Source organism: Schistocerca serialis, chromosome 7 (genome assembly GCF_023864345.2).
Source record: "Schistocerca serialis cubense isolate TAMUIC-IGC-003099 chromosome 7, iqSchSeri2.2, whole genome shotgun sequence".
NCBI lineage: Eukaryota > Metazoa > Arthropoda > Insecta > Orthoptera > Acrididae > Schistocerca > Schistocerca serialis.
Genome location: NC_064644.1, coordinates 326,859,708 through 326,879,995, shown reverse-complemented (window position 1 = coordinate 326,879,995; position 20,288 = coordinate 326,859,708). Strand labels below are relative to the sequence as shown.

The window sequence follows — 20,288 nt, the reverse complement described above, 5'->3', positions numbered from 1 at the left end:
TGTGAGATTCGGAGGTTTATCTACTCCGTAAAGTAGGATAGATAGTGATCTGTGGCACCTCTATCGAAAGGGCGCAATACACAATGTTGTACGTTGCTGAATATGGAGCATCGCAGCAGACCACCCCTATGTGTTCACATGTTGACCCGACGACATCATTAGTCACGACTACAGAGGAAACGGGACCGTGGGTTCGACCATCGATCAATAGAAACGTACTGGCTCTTCGGGTGAATCACATTTTTGCTACCGTAGGTCGATGGTCGTCTCCACAAACGCCGTCATCGAGGTGAACGGCGCCTCAGAAAGTGCATCAAGCCACGGTCGCGGAGCAGTATTATGCTATGGGAGACATTCTTCTGCTCTTGCATGGGACCTGTTGTAATAAACGAAGACACGCTGACAGCTGCGAACCATCTGCATCCATTCATGCCTGATGTCTTCCCCGACAGCGATGACATCTTTCAGAAGTATAATTGTTCGTGTCTTGGAGCCGGAACCATGTTACAGTGGTTTGAGGAGTATTAAGTGAGCTCACAACAATGTCTCGGCTACCAGATTCGCCTGATGTAATTCCTATGGAACCCATCTGAGTCGCTATCGGGTTCCTTAAATGCGTACGGAAATCAGAGGCCCCGTTATTTACGCCAATTACATTACCTGTGTGTAGCATCTAATGGCACATACCTCCATAAACCTAACAACAAATTATTGGATCCCTGATACGCAGAATCAGTGATACATTTAGTTCCAAAGACGGACAAACAAGCTATTCAGCAGGTGGTCATAATGTTTTGGCTCACCAGTGTAGATTGTTAGGGTGATGAAGGGTTTACATTCAGGTCTTCCATGTTGCAGCCACCTTCTCCTCATGCAGGTCTCCCGCAGCCCTTGCCATCCCCTGGAAATCACGATGTCCAGGATCGGAGAGCTCCCGCCGTCTCGACAGCTAAAAGAAGGGATCCTCCAGCCTTTCCATAGCGGTCATTGCACACCCAATCCGCTGCGTTTTGGAGTGAGAAACTGAGTTGCCAGAGATGCTTTGGTCATCAGCAACGTAAATGAGTAGCAGCATGTACATTATATAACCACTCCCGAATTCCTGTATCTGTTGTTCCTGGACTTTTCCTCCTCCCGGTGCTCTTTTTTCCATTAAAGCTGTCGACCGCTGTGGCCGAGCGGTTCTAGGCGCTTCAGTCTGGAACCGCGCTGCTGCTACGGTCGCAGGTTCGAATCCTGCCTCGGGCATGGATGTGTGTGTTGTCCTTAGGTTGGCTAGGTTTAAGTAGTTCTTAGTCTAGGGAACTGATGACCTCAGATGTTAAGTCCCATAGTGCTTAGAGCCATTTGAACCATTTTGAACCATTAAGGCTGGTGTAGACTCGGTTATGGTTAGCGGAAAGCCTGAGGGATAAGCTAATGACACGATTTATGTGTATCCATTGTAACCTAATGGCTCATACGGCCCATGCACTGAACCGCATCGTGTGGAGTTTTGGGTACACCGAAAGAAATGGCATTTCTCCAGACAAACAGGGGGAGGAGTGCGCTTGAAACAAGGAACGCCTTGGGTGCCAGAAAGGTATAAGTCTGTATGCAATGCAGGCGTTATTTATTATAAATAGAGATTTAGGAAAAAACCTCAATAATCGCAATTTGCATCACAGGCTGCTGCGAGGCGTGCAGTGTCAGTGGAAGTGTCTGGAAGGAATCGACAGGGGTCTGAAGCCATACTGACTACAGTTCCGTGGCCAGCTGTGCTAGGTTTCTCGGTTGAGAAAAGAAGACATGAATATTGCCCACTCGAGGTAGCGTGCAAATTCTCAATTCGTTTAAATCTGATGAGTTCGGTGGCAAGAGAGTGAGTAAACTCATCTTGGTGTTTATCCAACCACGTACGTACACAGCAAGCTGTGCCCAGGAAAAACAAACTGCACCTAGGGGTGGACATGATCCCCAAGGATAGAGGCATACTTGTGTTGATCAACTGTACCTTTCAGAATGACGAGATCACCCAGGGAATACTCTAAAACATTACCCAGACCATAACCCTCCCTCCTGTGTTTTCTTTCAGACGTTTCATTCCGTACATGTCAACGACCATCTGTCCGACGGAGTATGAAACTTGATTCATCTCAGTGGACGTCCAGTTGCGGTACTAGTCTGCATATTCCAGCCTTCGTAACCGATGAACAGCAGTCAGCATGGGTGAATGAACCAGGCGCACACTTCAGAGGCCTATACACAGCAACATTCGCTGAACGGTCGCTGAGAAGACAGTGCTGGTAACTGTTGGTAGCTCTTCAGTTCATCTGGGCGATCAGTTGCTCAACTGTTGCATGTTTATTCGCCTGTACGCATCTCCGCAGCTGCCGTTCACTCCTGTCCCCCATGGCCTAACGTGCATCACAGTTACCTCGGAGACTGCTTTGGACAGCGCCATTTTGCCATGCAGGGTATACTTTAACCACAGAAGCACGTCAACATTTTCGGTAATGTTCCTCCCTTGGCCTGTACCCCAATGATTACGCCCTTTTGGACATCAGATAATCACTCCGTTTCAGCACTACAACGACTCCAAAGTTTCCCGCGACTCCCTGACACGCTTTATATACCCTCCACTGCTAGTGCTGCCACCTGGCGTCTGTGAGTGCTTATTGCACGTAGATTTCGAACATAGGAGGTGGTCACGTTAATGTGACTGGCCAGTGTAAATCTATAAAGGATGAAACAAAACGGTAGGACGAAACTTCCAGGAAACATTTCTCAGACTTGAAAGAATAAAATATGTTATATGGACATGGGACCAGAAACGTTTTATTTTCATGTTAGAGCTCATTTCTACTTTATTCTTGGGAAAGACGCGGAAACAGAAAGCATCAGCGCTACATAAAACGTTTTCTTAGATGAAATATTCAAAACACCCTCTTGATTACGTTTGTTTAGAATGTAGAGTAAGTTGAAATTCTTAGGTGCACCGACAATGTTTGTAGTTCCAATTGAACGAGGATAATGTTGATATGTGACTCACTTCTTTGCTATACTAGCATCGGCCACCTAGCATCAGCTGTTCAGTGTTCATCACGGACTTGGTTTCCGGCACAGTGCAGTGGAAGTTCGCTCTAGAGCGGAGCTGACAGACACCTTTTGCTGTAAGGATTAGCAGATTCTAATGGCCATGCCTTTTAATCTTTGTATCGGGAGAGATTTCCAGAATCACAGTGCCCCAATAGGATGTTGTCTGAAGCAATTCATCATCGTCTTAGGGAGCATGGGTCATTTAAGCCTACTACTCATGACTGCGGGAGGTGTAGAAGGACGAGGACACGCCAGCTGTGGGACGAACTTCTTCGTGTAATTGTCAACAACCCTAGTGTCAGCGTAAGGCAATCAACAGCAACAAGAAACGTTGATGACATGACTAGAGAGCGCTACATGAGAACCTGCTGTATGCGTACCATGAGCAATGTGTGCAGGTACTATCAGCAGCTGATTTTCCTACGCGGGAACACTTCTATGAATGGTTCATTCAACAGTGTGTCTACAGTCGATTTAGTACAAATGGCCTGTTCACGGATGAGCTTTCGTTTCAGAGTAGACGATAAATATGTTGAGGAGCTGTATAAACTAAATTCTAAAATGGAAATAAAACTTTTTCGGAGCCATGTCCATATAAAACTCTTGATTCCTGTGTGTGTGTGTGTGTGTGTGTGTGTGTGTGTGTGTGTGTGTGTGAGGAATGTTAAGAGTTTGTCCATACCTAGTTTGGCCATACCATTTTGTTACGCCCTGTACATGTGGTGGAGTTCGGCACATGTCTCAGTTTTTGCCTAAGTTTCATCTTATTATTTACTTGGGATAGTTGCGCATCCATACTCGCATTAAAGTTATGTTTATGTTTGTGCTGCGTTTATCCGATAGCATTAGAAGTGAGCGTAAAAGAATCATTTTGTTTAGGCAACAGGTTATATGAACTGTCGGATGAAATTTCTATTTAGAGTGTTGTTGATAACAGTGGAAACTTAATATGCCTGTCAGGAAACATTGATGTTATATAGTGCAACAAGTTAATTTTTTTTCGAAGTGTGCACCTGTCATAGAAATGGTGGTTTATGAAGAAGTAGTTCCACAGACATGTAACACGAGTGCTCTAAAAAATGAAGAGCGTACTAGGAAGTAGCACAAGTATTAATTGACACAGAATATATAATCAGGGAAATATTTAATGAACGCTGTTTAGTTCCTAGATGCAAGATAGACAGTAAGGTAGATGTAAACAGTGATAAAGCACTGACCAAGGAGAACATGGAATAAGTGACGCAGCAGCGCCGAATGTTTAGCGTTTGCTATCTTCGCATCATGCGACACTGACTCAAAGCAGCATAACGCTGATAGGATGCGAGATGAACGTTGTATGTTACGTCATCATTAAACTGCTCCAGGTCTCCCGAGATAGAGTGAGTATGACTGCAGAAAATCCGCCTGCGACATCTGTCCAAGTTAGAGAAGTGACATGACGGGAGAAGGACGAGGACACGTCAGCTGTGGGAGTAACTTTTTCGTGCAATTTTCAACAACCCTTGTGTCAGCGTAAGGCAATTAGCAGCACCAAGAAACGTACTAGGGGAAGTTTCATGATGAAAAGTGTACCAAGGGCAGGAAAGCTACTTGACAAGATACTGCTGCCCAGGAAGTAAGCTCCTGATACCGCGGAGCTCCTGTGGCGCAGTATGTGAGGTAATTGTGACTTAAGACATTGAAGTTTATTATGAAGTAAAAAGGATTTATTGTGAAGATGATATGTTAGGATTATGACTGCGTTGTGTAATGGAAGGTTGTCAGGTATTGTAGATATTAATGAAGTATCGTATGATGATAAAGTTAGTAAATGGAATTGTGATAGTTCCCAAGTCATTATGTCTGAAAATGCGTTCACAGTGATGCTATCACTAACTTCCTTCTTTTGTAAGCAGTTTTTCTTAGCTCATAGTATAAGGCAACAGGATAGTCTTCATATATATGGATAAGTTCTTATAGATCGAGAAGCGCCTGTTTGTGATTTTTGGTTTATATAGGATAAAGGAGGGAGCGGACAACGGTTTATGTGAGAACTTTATTCAGTTTTTCTTTTCGTGTTATGTGAATTTGTGTGTCATGCATTTATGAGAAGGTAATAGCGCTAGCGTATGTATATTACTAGATGGGAGAGACTATCGAAGTTGCCCTGCAGAGTTCTCCCGGATTACTACACCCTTATTACAATGAGATGGTTTCACACTGCCGCCAAAATCGAAGGTTCACAGCTAAAGTCTAAGAGAGAGTTACGGACTCCTCAGTGAGCCAACATGATGAGTGTTGCAGGAAGCAGCAAGTGGACCAAGAAAATCGATGTAGGGGTAAGGTGATGCAGATGTCAAGCTTCAAAAACTCAATGACTTAGCCCCTTGAATGAGGCACGTCGCAAATAGTAAAAATATCTGAATCTACGTGATATCTCTACAATTCACAATTAAATACCTGGCAGCTGGTTCATCGAACCACCTTCATGCTGTTTCTCTACCGTTCCTCTCTCAAACAACGCGCGGGGAAAACGAACACTTCAGTCTAGCCACGCGCCCTCTGATTTCACTTATTTTATTACAATGATCATTCCTCGCTATGTAGGTGGGCACCAACAAACTGTTGTCACACCCAGAGGAGGAAGTTGGCGGTTTAAATTTCTTGAAAAGATCCAGCCACAACGAAAAACGTCTTCCCCATTTCGTGACAATTCAAAACGAGCTGCCCTTCTTTGAACTTTTTCGATATCACCCATCAGTCCTATCGGATGCATATCCCGTACCGTGCAGGAATACCTCAGCAGATGGCAGACAAGAGTAGTATAGGCGTCCACTTTAACATTTTCTAAATGTTTGCCAATAAATCGCAATCTTTGGTTAGCTTCCCCATAACATTATCTACATGATCGTTCCAATTTAAGTTATTCGTAATCGCAAAGTATATAGCTGCATTCACAGCCTTTAGATTTGTGGCAATCCCGCGTAACCGACATTTAGCGGATACGTTTAGTGCGCACGTGACGGATTTCACATTTTTCATTGTTTAGTGTCAATTGCCACTTTCGCACCACATTTATATCTGTCTTAATCATTCTGAAATTCGTTTTGATCATCTGATGAGTTTACAAGACGGTAAATAACAGTATCATCTGCGAACAGTCTAAGAAGGCTACTCAGATTGTCTCCTAAATCGTTAATGTAAATCAGGAACAGCAGAGGACTTGCAACAATTCCTTGGGGAATGTCAGATATTACTTCTGTTTTACTCAATGACTCATGAAATGAGAGTTTTCTGAACCCAGTTGGACAAATAGCACGATACTACGTAGACACGCTATTTGATGGGAAATCACTTGTGAAGGACGGTGGCAATAACCTTCTCGAAAGAGAGGGAGTCAATCTGACATCCCCTGTCGATATCAGTCATTACTTCGTGAGAACAAAGAACTATTTGTCTTTCATAAGAATGATATTTTCTGAATCCATGTAAACTTTTTGTCAATAAATCGTTTTCTTCGAGATCATCCATAATGTCTGAACACAGTATATGTTCCGACACCCTACTGCTAATCGACGTTAGTGATATAAGTCTGTAATTCAAAGAAGTACTGTTATTTCCTTTCTTGAGAACTGGTATGACCTGTGCAGCTTTCCAGTCTTTAGTTACGGATCTTTCGACGAGCGAGCGGTTGTCTATTATTTCTAAGTATGGATAGCACACTCTGTAAGGAACCTAACTGGTGTACAGTGTGGACCGGAGACCCTGCCTTTATTAAGTGGTTTAAGCTGCTTCGCTATATCGAGAACGTCTAAAGTTACTCATGTTGACAGTTGTCCTAGGTTTGAATTCTGTAATATTTACTTTATCTTCTTTGGTGAAGGAATTAAAGAAAACCAACCGTGTTCAGTATCTCTGCTTTAGTGACACTGCCATGAGTAACGTTACCATTGCTATCGCACAGTGAAGGTATTGATTGAGTCTACATCTACGTGATTACTCTGCTATTCACAATAAAGTGCCTGGCAGAGGGTTCAATGAACCACCTTCAAGTTGTCTCTCTACCGTTCCACTCTCGAAGGGCACGCGGGAAAAACGAGCATTTAAGTTTTTCTGTGCGAGCCCTGATTTCTCTTATTTTATCGTGATGATCACTTCTCTCCATGTAGGTGGGTGCCACCAGAATGTTTTCGCAATCGGAGGAGAAAAATGGTGATTGAAATTTCAAGAGAAGATACCGTCGCAACGAAAAACGCCTTTGTTTTAATGATTGCCACTCCAATTCACGTATCATGTCTGTGACACTATCTCCCCTATTTCGCGATAATACAAAACGAGCTGCCCTTCTTTGTACTTTTTCGATGTCATCCGTCAGTCCCACCTGACGCGAATCTCATTCCAGAATAGGGCGGACAAGCGTGGTGTAAGCAGTCTCTGTTGCACCTTCTAAGTGTTCTGCCAATGAATCGCAGTCTTTGGTTTGCTCTACCCACAATATTATCCATGTGATCGTTCCAATTTAGGTTATTTGTAATTGTAATCCCTAAGTATTAATTGAATTTACAGCCTTCAGTTTTGTGTGACTTATCGCGTAATCGAAATTTAGCTGATTTCTTTTAGTACTCATGTGGATAACTCCACACATTTCCTTATTCATATCCACGATGAGAGTCTCTTTGGGTTTTCAGCCAGATTTCGTTGTGGAAACAATTAAAAGCATCTCGCATTGAAATCACGTTCAATTTCAAGCTTCTGTAAAACTACGCCAGCCTTGGGTATTTCGTGCTCTTTTAAATTTAACATGCTTCCTCCGTTGCTTCTGCAACTCTGTATCCGCCAATATCCGCCTACTTGCTTACAATTATGTGTTGCTCAGAAGTCAAGAATGTTTTCGCAACAATTCACACTTTTAATTGGCTCCCAGACAATGTTTTATACATACCACCGACTTTATACGTGTATTTTCGCTAAGATGTCGAGTGTAGGTTGAAGTTCCTACCAACTATAATTGTGTGAATGGGGTGCCTGTTTGAAATTAGACTCAAGGTTTCCTTGAACTCTTTAGCAAATGTAGCATCCGAGTCGGGGGGTTGGGGGGGGGGGGGCAATAAAAGAAACGAATGCAAAGACGTTTTGTTCGTATGTAATTTAAGTTAACGGCAAGACACGATACCTTCTACACGATACCTTCTCTGAACGATAGCAATGAAAACACTGTTGATGACAGCGCTGCTGGAGCAGAGTTATTAAACACTGTCTTACAAAATTCCTTCACCAAAGGAGACGCATACAGGAATCTCAGAATTCGAATCAAGAAAAGCTGCTAGTATGAGTAACTAAGAAGTAGATATCCTCTGAGTAGTAAAGCAACTTAAATCACTTAATGGAAGCAAGTCTTCCGGTCCAGGTTGTACACCAATTAGGCTCCTTTCAAAGCAAGCAGATGCAATAGCTCCATTCTTAACATTTACGTACAACCGCTCGCTCGAGGAAAGATCCGTACCCAAAGACACGTCACATCAATATCCAAGAAAGGCATTAGGAGTAATCCACTAAATTACAGGCTCATATAATTAGCATAGATATGCAGCAGGATTTTGGAAAATATATTATGTTCGAACTTTATGGATTACCTCGAAGACAACGGTCTATTGACACACAGTCAACACGGATTTAGAAAACTTCGTTTTTGTGAAACGCAAGTAGCTCTTTGCTCGCTTTGTAGAGTGCTATCGCCAAAGGATTCCGTATTTTTAGATTTCCAGACTGCTTCTGACACCCTACGTCACAAGTGGTTTGCAATCAAATTGTGTGCTTATGGAATATCGTCTCTTTTGTCAGATATGAGACTATTCAAAATTTCCTGTCAGAGATGTCACAGTTCGCAGTAACTGACGGAAAGTCATCGAGCAAAAAAGAAGTGATTTCTGGCGTTCGCCAAGGTAATGTTATAGGCACTTCTGTTCTTCCTTATCTATACAAACGATTTAGGGGATAATCTGAACAGCCGTCTTAAGATGTTTGCAGATGCTGCTGTCGCTTATCGTCTAGTTAAGTCATCAGAAGATCAAAACCACTTGAAAAACGATTTAGATAAGATATCTGTACGGTGAGAAAATTATCAAATGAAAAGTGCGAGTCATCCACATGAGTGCTAAAAGAAAAGAGTTAAACTTCTGTTACGCAATAAAGGAATCAAATCTAAAGACCGTACATTCAACTAAATACCTAGGTATTACAGTTACGAATAACTTAAACTGGAAGAACACATGGAAAATGTTGTGGGGAAGGGGAATCAAAGAAAGCGTTTTGCTGGCAGAACACCTAGAAGACACAGCAGATCTATTAAAGAGACTGCCTACAGTACGCTTGTCCATCGTCTTTTGGAGTACTGCTGCGCGGTGCGGGATCCTGACCAGATAGGATTAACGGAGCACATAGAGAAAAGCAGCACGTTCGTACTATCGATAAATAGGGGAGAGAGTGTCACGGACATGATACAAGATTTGGGGTGGACATCACTAAAACAAAGGCACTTTTCGTTGCAGTGGGAACATCTCACGAAATTTCATTCACCAACTTTCTCTTCCGAATGTGAAAATATTTTGTTGACGCCGACCTACATAGGGATAGACGATTATCATAATAAAATAAGGGAAATCAGAGCTCGCAAGGAAAGATTAAAGTGAAGGTGGTTCGATGAACAATCTGCCAGGCGCTGAAGTGTGATTTTCAGAGTAGCCATGTAGGTGTAGATGAACATGTAGAATACGAAAAAGCATAAAGAGGGGAATGAAGAGTTCAAGCATATGACGGCTAAACCTTGAACTATTTCGGTCTTGTGTTTTGGTAGTGATCTTTATAAGCGTAAGCTGTAAAAGTAACAGCACCCCTGTTTCAGCTGTCTCTGTCTGTTGCGGCCTTTATTTGATTACAAAATTGTTAAGGCTTTCGTGGCCACTTCTTGAAAAACTGCCTATTGGCTTCTGTCTCGGGTTCCTCGGCCGCCGTTCGTCTGATTATTTTACTGACGTTTCGCCAGCAAACGTGGTTGGCAGTGTCAAAGCTTTACCCTCCATTACAAGAGAAGTCTACAACTAGTACCAAAATAGGCCTTAATTTGAGGAAGAAATTTCTGAGAATGTACATTTGGAGCACAGTATCGTGTGGTAGTGTAACATGGACAGTGGGTAAAACCGGAAAAGAAGGGAATCGAAGCATTTGAGAGGTGGTGCTACGTTGAAAGTGAGGAATGAGGAGGTTATCCGGACAATCGGAGACGAAAAGAATACAAGGGAAACAGCGACAAAAAGAAATGACAGGATGATAGGACATCTGTTCAGACATCATGGAATAACTTCCACGGTACTAGAGGGAGCTGTAAAGAGCAAAAATTGTAGAGGAAAACAGAGATTGATATACATCCAACAAATAATGGAAGACGTAGGTTGCAAATACTATTCTGAGGTGAAAAGTTTGCGACAGGGGAGGAATTCATGGAAGAGCCGGATCAAACCAGTCAGGAGACTGACGACAGAAAAAAGTAACTGAAAGATGTCATACAACACAAAAACCCTTCCTACCTATAACGACAGAGTCGCATAATTAGGACCCAGTACATGAAATTACCAGATCCGATTGTGCTTTGCACCACCAGTAACGCTGAGTTTCATATACAATATTTCCAAGAGAAAAGGTAACAATCTAGAAAAATAAACTGCAAGATTGATCTACGTATTCATAAAAATAGAAGGAACTCCGATACAATAATGAAGTCATAATAAGATCCTACACATAAGGAAGACTGAACACCTTCTATGAAGTATTCCGAAAGAGAAAAGTACCAAAAATGAACATAAAAATAATTTTGGAGCTCAAAGAACAACCTAGATGTCAAACAGATCTAAAGGTGAGCTGGCAACACTCTGAGATGTTCTCGAGAGCAACATCTCCAACAGAGAACGAAGGACTGAAATACATCAGATGATACAGTCAAGCCTGTTGAGTAGAAACCGTGGACGGAAGAGGGGAGAAACTTGCATACCAAGACAAAATAGTAATGTGGAAAAGGAAACGAAGACTGTTTCGAAGCCGAAACAAACGCGATGTAATGAGACATATTGAAAAACTAGAAAGCAAAGGAAAGGAAACTAGAGGAAAGGAGAAAGAAACCATCTACACCTACATCCATACTCCGCAAGCCACCTGACGGTGTGTGGCGAAGGGTACTTTGAGTACCTCTATCTGTTCTGCCTTCTCTTCCAGTATCGTATTGTTCGTGGATAGAAAGATTGTCGGTATGCCTCTGTGTGGGCCCTAATCTCTCTGATTTCATCCTCATGGTCTCTTCGCGAGATATACGTAGGAGGGAGCAATATACTGCTTGACTCCTCGATGAAGTTATGTTCTCGAAACTTCGACAAAAGACCTTACCGAGCTACTGAGCATCTCTCTTGCAGAGTCTTCCACTGAAGTTTATCTATCATCTCCGTAACGCTTTCGCGATTACTAAATGACCATGTAAGGAAGTGCGTTGCTCTCCGTTGGATATTCTCTATCTCTTCTATCAACGCTATCTGGTACAGTTCCCACACCGGTGAGCAGTATTCAAGCAGTGGGCGAACAAGTGTACTGTAACCTACTTCCTTTGTTTTCGGACTGCATTTCCTTAGGATTCTGCCAATGAATCTCAGTCTGGCACCTGCTTTACCGACGATTAATTTTACATGATCATTCCATTTTAAATCACTCCTAATGCCTACTCCCAGATAATTTATGGAGTTAACTGCTTCCAGTTGCCGACCTGCTATGTTGTAGCCAAATGATAAATGATCTTTCTTTCTATGTGTTCGCAGCACATTACACTTGTCTACATTGAGATTCAATTGCCATTCTCTGCACCATGCGTCAATTCCTTGCAGATCCTCCTGCATTTCAATACAATTTTCCACTGTTACAACCTCTCGATGTACTACAGGATCATACGCGACTGGAACAGGAAAGGGAGGTAATGACAGTGGCACGTAAAGTGCCCTCCGCCACACACCGTTGGGTGGCTTGCGGAGTATAAATGTAGATGTAGATGTAGATGTAGAACTTTCGTTGTTATGCACAAGGTCATTTATATTTATTGCGAATAGCAACGGTCCTACGACACTCGCCTGCGGCACACCTGAAATTACTCTAAAACTTCTCTCCATTGAGAATGACATGCTGCGTTCTGTTATCTAGGAACTCTTCAATCCAATCACACAATTGGTCTGATAGTCCATATGCTCTTACTTTGTTCATTAAACGACTGTGGAGAACTGTATCAAACGCCTTGCGGAAGTCAAGAAACACGGCATCTACACAACCACAGGAGAAAGAAAACGAACGATATGGACTGAACGCACCCTACCTGACAAATAAGAGTGAAGCATGCAGAGGACATCGTCACATGTCAATGTAACTTCGTAATATACACACCGCTGGTGGATGCATAAGTGCCTAGAGTTACAATTTCCTGTCGTTGACCGGCCACCACAGTGGATTAGTGTTCTTCCCAGCCTTGTAGGGTATATAAGGGGCTGCAAAAGCGTCAGATGTTGAGTGATCACCACAAAGACAACACAAAGACGCCGTGTGTTTGTGGGAGACAGTCTTATCAGCATCTGATGAAGTTTGAAGGAGCCTCTTTGTCCGGCTGACGGAATCCTGCAATATCCAGATCAGTGGAGCGTTCTTTTGTGACTGTGGCCCGAAGTTAGACTGCATGGGAGCTCAGAGTCAAGCATCCTTGTCAAGGTTCTGGTCGTCCACGCCCGGTCACTCCGGGCAGGTGTCATCCCAGGCCATTGGTTGGAGGTTAGCAGCAGCCGAAGTAGGAAATTACTGTCCCATGTGTAGGCTGCCATTAACACCAAAACCGAAACCTCTGCACCTGGAATGTTGGCGTGAACGATGAATCGTGGTTCTGCACTTCACCGCATGACCATCGTCGGCTACTTTTCCGACGACCTTGGGAGAGGTCCCTTTCTTCCAACGCTTTGGACAGACACAGTGGTGTTATTCCCGCTGTAATAGTGTGGGGAGCCTTCTGATATGACTCCACGTCATGAAATGTAGTGACTGAGGGAACTCTGCCGGCACAACAGTACGTCACGGACATTCGGCGTCCTTACGTTTCACCCCTCATGCGAGAATATCATGGTTCCAGTTTTCAACAAGACAATGCTCCTCCACACATGGCTCGTTCCTGTATGGCCTGCATGATGTTGAGATACGCCTATGGCCAGCAAGATCCCTAGATCTGTCACAGACATAACATGTACGTATACAGCTCAGAAGTACACTCTGTCCCAGTCCCAATATCCAGGATATTAAGGACCAGTTACAACAGATGTAGGCCAGCTCGCGTCAGAAGAGGGTACAATGGTTTTATGACACGTGGATGCACCCAAGCCAGAGGAGGTGCAAGGTCATACTGATAAATGAGGTCATAACGCCAGCTTCTAAATTTGACTTGATTTTGTAATCACTACAATAATATCATATACCTTACAAACCTGTAAAATTTCATTCCCTTTCTTCCCGTTCTTCTGGATGCTTCACTTTTTTTCTGAGGCAGTGTATGTTTTCTTGCCACTGTGTAGATATTTTTGCTTTTCGTATCTCGTTTTCTACTCGGCCATTTATTCAGTCAACTCACCAGCGTTAAATATTTGATAGCTTACGAGAAACTTACCCTTGGTCGCCGGCGAGAGGAAGAGGTGTGATGTAGAGCCAGCTCCTGCGCTCCCTCCCATGATGGCGACCCTGCTGGGATCTCCACCAAAGGCGGCGATGTTTCTCTGCACCCACTGCAACCCCAATACTTGGTCCTTGAGGCCTGCGTTGCCAGGGATGTCGTCGTTCAGCAGGCTCAGGAAACCTGTCACACATTAGCAGTACTTTACTGTTGAAGTATCCAAAAAAGACGACGAATTTGACGTGTAGTGTTGTAACAAATCTAAAAAGGTCTGAAGATACGAGAAAGTGTATCTGAAATAAATAATCAGCTGTAAAGTGACTCACGTTGTGGAGACTTAAGAATTCGTCGGAAGTTATTTTTGCATAATTTTAATACTTTTTCTTATCTCACAAGTTAGACAAGCCTATGGATTTAAAGTCACTTAACATTGTTCTAAGTGTCATAAACGAAACTTAAGAGAGGGCTAACTAAACAATCTGCTCATCGAAAACTCATGAACTACTTACGGTAGCATGTCACTGGGATATCCTCAGGATGGGTATTGGCCATCGGCGAGAGAGCTGAGTACAGGGTAGGAAAGATACGTGATGCCAACGCATTTCATGTTGGCTAAACATCCACATGCGGCCCTCGTCCAAGGTAGTGCAGGCACTTGGCTTTCCACGTACCACCGTGCTCAAGGTAAGCTATCAGTAAACTGGCTCAACTGAAATCGACTATCGCCGACTGCAACAGTGAGTAGAAGGGCACGGTGCAGAAATTCATTTGACAATTCAGTGTTGGTAATCGACTGTTGGTGGGTAGCCATTCTATCTAGAACCTCTTCCTGATTGAGCTACAAAACCCACCACTCCACAGGCGTACCTCTGCTCACCGCAGGTCATATGGCACAGAGACTAGTGAGATACAATCATCGGACGTTTGAAGCATGGAGAAGATCACCTACAATAGCAAGACGCGGTACATATTGTTCCGCTTGGATGCTTCAGTACGAGTACATTGCCGACGTCTGGCTATGAGTGAGACGGAAACTACGCAGTAAGATGCAATACACTACTTCAGACAAGTGGATAAGGTGTTTTAATATTAGAGATATTTACACTATCTGATCAAACGTATCCATACACCAATATGTAATGCGAAATTCACCACCAGATGTCACAAGAGGTGGACGCACTAGTATACTGGTAAAAGGATGATTGGAGTACCGTGTTGTCAGAGGAGGCGCAGTAGGAGGAAAATGGGTCGCTCAAGAGACCTCAGTGACTTCGAACGTGCACTAGTCATAGGATGTCACATCAGTAAGAAATCCATCGGCGACATTTCAACCATCCTAAAGCTGACTAAGTCGACTGTTGCTGCTGTAAAGCACGTTATACCCTATGGCAATCCATGGAAGTGTTTGGGTTTAGCGAATGGCTGGAGAACGTTACTTCCCAATAGTGAAGCATGAAGGACATGGTGTTTGTTATGTGAATTTTTATCGTGGTTACAGCGTGTGGCATCCTTACTGCGTTTGACAAAATGTTAAATGTGGAAGAATATGAAGATATTTAACAGCATTGTGCACAACGTCCAGTAGAGGAACAATGTGGAGACGTTGATTATTTGGAAATGCATTACAGTCCGCCCTGTCACAAATCAGAATCTGTGAGGCAATTCTTTGTGGATAATAACACGCCTGAAATTGTCTGGCCTGCCTACAGTCTTGATGTGAAAGTAGCGGAACACTACGGAGTGAGTTAGAGCGTCGACTTCGCTCCAGACTCCAGCACCCAATATTATTACCTTCTCTGGCTTCGACTCTTGATGACAAATGGTCAGCCATTTCTCGACAGACATTCAGAGAGCTCATTCAGCCGGCCGCTGTGGTCGAGCGGTTCTCGGCGCTTCAGCCCGGAACCGCAATGCTACTAAGGTCTCAGGTTCAAATCCTGCCTCGGGAATGGATGTGTGTGATGTCCTTAGGTTAGTTAGGTTGAAGTAGTTTTAAGTCTAGGGGACTGATGACCTCAGATGTTAAGTCCCATAGTCCTTAGAGCCATTTGAACCATTTGAACACCTCATTCAAAGTGTCACCAGTAGTCAACCCATCGCAAAGGTGAGGGGTGGACACCCTCCTTATTAATGTCCAGTAACATGTGTATAGATACTTTTGAACGGATATTGCACATAGTGTGAATAGGTCCATGAAACGCCTGTCATCGCCCCTCACTAGCAAACGACGCAGGAGGCCTTAGATCGTATGCATCCGAAACCACAGCATTATATGACAAATATTTCATACACTACTGGCCATTAAAATTGCTACATCACGAAGATGACGTGCTACAGACGCGAAATTTAACCGACAGGAAGAAGATGCTGTGATATGCAAATGATTAGCTTTCAGAGTATTCACACAAGGTTGCCACCGGTGGCGACACCTACAACGTGCTGACATGAGGAAAGTTTCCAACCGATTTCTCATACAGAAACAGCAGTTGACCGGTGTTGCCTGGTGAAACGTTGTTGTGATGCCTCGTGTAAGGAGGAGAAATGCGTACCACCACCTTTCCGACTTTGATATAAGTCCGATTTAGCGTATCGCGATTGCACTTTATCGTATCGCGACATAGCTGCTCGCGTTGGTCGAGATCCAATGACTGTTAGCAGAATATGGAATCGGTGGGTTCAGGAGGGTAATACGGAACGCCGTGCTGGATCCCAATGGCCTCGTGCCACTAACAGTCGAGATGACAGGCATCTTATCCGCATGGCTGTAACGGATCGTGTAGCCACGTCTCGATCTCTGAGTCAACAGATGGGGACGTTTGCAAGACAACAACCATCTGCACGAACAGTTCGACGACGATTGCAGCAACATGGACTATCAGCTTGGAGACCATGGCTGCGGTTACCCTTAACGCTGCATCACAGACAGGAGCGCATGCGATGGTGTACTCAACAACGCAACTGGATGCACGAATGGCAAAACGTCATTTTTTCGGATGAATCTAGGTTCATCATGATGGTCGCATCTGTGTTTGGCGACATCGCGATGAACGCACATTGGAAGCGTGTGTTCGTCATCGCCATACTGGCGTATCACCCGGCGTGATGGTATGGGGTGCCATTGGTTATACGTCTCGGTCACCTCTTGTTCGCATTGACGGCACTTTGAACAGTGGACGTTACATTTCAGATGTGTTACGACCCGTGGCTCTACCCTTCCTTAGATCCCTGCGAAACCCCACATTTCAGCAGGATAATGCACGACCGGATGTTGCAGGTCCTGTACGGGCGTTTCTGGATACAGAAAATGTTCGACTGCTGCCCTGGCCAGCACATTCTGCAGATCTCTCACCAACTGAAAACGTTTGGTCACTGGCGGCCGAGCAACTGGCTCGTCACAATACGCCAGTCACTACTCTTGAGGAACTGTGGTATCGTGTTGAAGCTGGATGGGCAGCTGTACGTGTACACGCCATCCAAGCTCTGTATGACTCAATGCCCAGGCATATCAAGGCCGTTATTACGGCCACAGGTGGTTGTTCTGGGTACTGATTTCTCAGGATCTATGCACCCAAATTGCGTGAAAATGTAATCACATGTCAGTTCTAGTATAATATATTTGTCCAATGAATACCCGTTTATCATTTGCGTTTCTTCTTGGTGTAGCAATTTTAAAGGCCAGTAGTGTAAATACTGACGGTGACTGTCTGACCTGCCTCGTCATGCTACCTAACACTTCTAGGTTAACACCCAATGACATATACACGCCCTTAACGTATCTCCTAACAATATCTGTGTTATGGGTGTAACGTATAAATTGTTAGCAGTTGTCATCTTGAATTGAAAGCGTAGCTTGCCGGGTAGCCGGGAGGAGAGTTGATTTTGGTTCTCTCGCTGGCACAGCTGACGCTGGCAACTGGGAAGAGCGAGCGATGTACCTGCTTTACCCTGCTTGCAATACGTTATATATACTTTCTATGAATCTGAAGAAGTACTATTGAATACTAATCGATCTTTTTCATACTTGTTGTTGTTGTTGTGGTCTTCAGTCCTGAGACTGGTTTGATGCAGCTCTCCATGCTACTCTATCCTGTGCAAGCTTTTTCAGCTCCCAGTACCTACTGCAACCTACATCCTTCTGAATCTGCTTAGTGTATTCATCTCTTGGTCTCCCTCTACGATTTTTACCCTCCACGCTCCCCTCCAATACTAAATTGGTGATCCCTTGATGCCTCAGAACATGTCCTACCAACCGATCCCTTCTTCTGGTCAAGTTGTGCCACAAACTTCTCTTCTCCCCAATCCTATTCAATACTTCCTCATTAGTTATGTGATCTACCCATCTAATCTTCAGCATTCTTCTGTAGCACCACATTTCGAAAGCTTCTATTCTCTTCTTGTCCAAACTATTTATCGTCCATGTTTCACTTCCATACATGGCTACACTCCATACGAATACTTTCAGAAATGACTTCCTGACACTTAAATCAATACTGGATGTTAACAAATTTCTCTTCTTCAGAAACGCTTTCCTTGCCATTGCCAGCCTACATTTTATATCCTCTCTACTTCGACCATCATCAGTTATTTTGCTCCCCAAATAGCAAAACTCCTTTACTACTTTAAGTGCCTCATTTCCTAATCTAATTCCCTCAGCATCACCCGACTTAATTAGACTACATTCCATTATCCTTGTTTTGCTTTTGTTGATGTTCATCTTATATCCTCCTTTCAAGACACTGTCCATTCCATTCAACTGCTCTTGCAAGTCCTTTGCTGTCTCTGATAGAATTACAATGTCATCGGCGAACCTCAAAGTTTTTATTTCTTCTCCATGAATTTTAATACCTACTCCGAATTTTTCCTTTGTTTCCTTTACTGCTTGCTCAATATACAGATTGAACAACATCGGGGAGAGGCTACAACCCTGTCTTACTCCCTTCCCAACCACTGCTCCCCTTTCATGTCCCTCTACTCTTATAACTGCCATCTGGTTTCTGTACAAATTGTAAATAGCCTTTCGCTCCCTGTATTTTACCCCTGCCACCTTTAAAATGTGAAAGAGAGTATTCCAGTCAACATTGTCAAAAGCTTTCTCTAAGTCTACAAATGCTAGAAGCGTAGGTTTGCCTTTCCTTAATCTTTCTTCTAAGATAAGTCGTAAGGTCAGTATTGCCTCACGTGTTCCAGTGTTTCTACGGAATCCAAACTGATCTTCCCCGAGGTTGGCTTCTACTAGTTTTTCCATTCGTCTGTAAAGAATTCGTGTTAGTATTTTGCAGCTGTGACTTATTAAGCTGATAGTTCGGTAATTTTCACATCTTTCAACACCTGCTTCCTTTGGGATTGGAATTATAATATTCTTCTTGAAGTCTGAGGGTATTTCGCCTGTTTCATACATCTTGCTCACCAGATGGTAGAGTTTTGTCAGGACTGGCTCTCCCACGGCCGTCAGTAGTTCCAATGGAATATTGTCTACTCCGGGGGCCTTGTTTCGACTCAGGTCTTTCAGTGCTCTGTCAAACTCTTCACGCAGTATCGTATCTCCCATTTCATCTTCATCTACATCCTCTTCCATTTCTATAATATTGTCCTCAAGTACATCGCCCTTGTATAGACCCTCTATATACTCCTTCCACCTTTCTGCTTTCCCTTCTTTGCTTAGAACTGGGTTTCCATCTGAGCTCTTGATATTCATACAAGTTGTTCTCTTATCTCCAAAGGTCTCTTTAATTTTCCTGTAGGCGGTATCTATCTTACCCCTAGTGAGATAGGCCTCTACATCCTTACATTTGTCCTCTAGCCATCCTTGTTTAGCCATTTTGCACTTCCTGTCGATCTCATTTTTGAGACGTTTGTACTCCTTTTTGCCTGTTTCACTTACTGCATTTTTATATTTTCTCCTTTCATCAATTAAATTCAATATTTCTTCTGTTACCCAAGGATTTCTACTAGCCCTCGTCTTTTTACCTACTTGATCCTCTGCTGCCTTCACTACTTCATCCCTCAAAGCTACCCATTCTTCTTCTACTGTATTTATTTCCCCCATTCCTGTCAATTGCTCCCTTATGCTCTCCCTGAATCTCTGTACAACCTCTGGTTCTTTTAGTTTATCCAGGTCCCATCTCCTTAAATTCCCACCTTTTTGCAGTTTCTTCAGTTTTAATCTACAGGTCATAACCAATAGATTGTGGTCAGAGTCCACATCTGCCCCTGGAAATGTCTTACAATTTAAAACCTGGTTCCTAAATCTCTGTCTTACCATTATATAATCTATCTGAAACCTTTTAGTATCTCCAGGGTTCTTCCATGTATACAACCTTCTTTCATGATTCTTAAACCAAGTGTTAGTTATGATTATGTTGTGCTCTGTGCAAAATTCGACCAGGCGGCTTCCTCTTTCATTTCTGTCCCCCAATCCATATTCACCTACTATGTTTCCTTCTCTCCCTTTTCCTACACTCGAATTCCAGTCACCCATGACTATTAAATTTTCGTCTCCCTT

General features: G+C 43.4%; 1 protein-coding gene across 1 annotated transcript in view; it reads right to left on the bottom strand.

Moving 5' to 3' along the window:
- LOC126413046 (esterase B1-like) overlaps window positions 1-20,288 on the bottom strand; it is a 126,267-nt gene that overhangs the window by 89,576 nt on the left and 16,403 nt on the right. Inside the window, exon 3 of the mRNA XM_050082942.1 lies at window positions 13,784-13,969. Coding sequence (XP_049938899.1) covers window positions 13,784-13,969 — 186 coding nt within the window. The remainder of the gene's footprint in view (window positions 1-13,783; window positions 13,970-20,288) is intronic.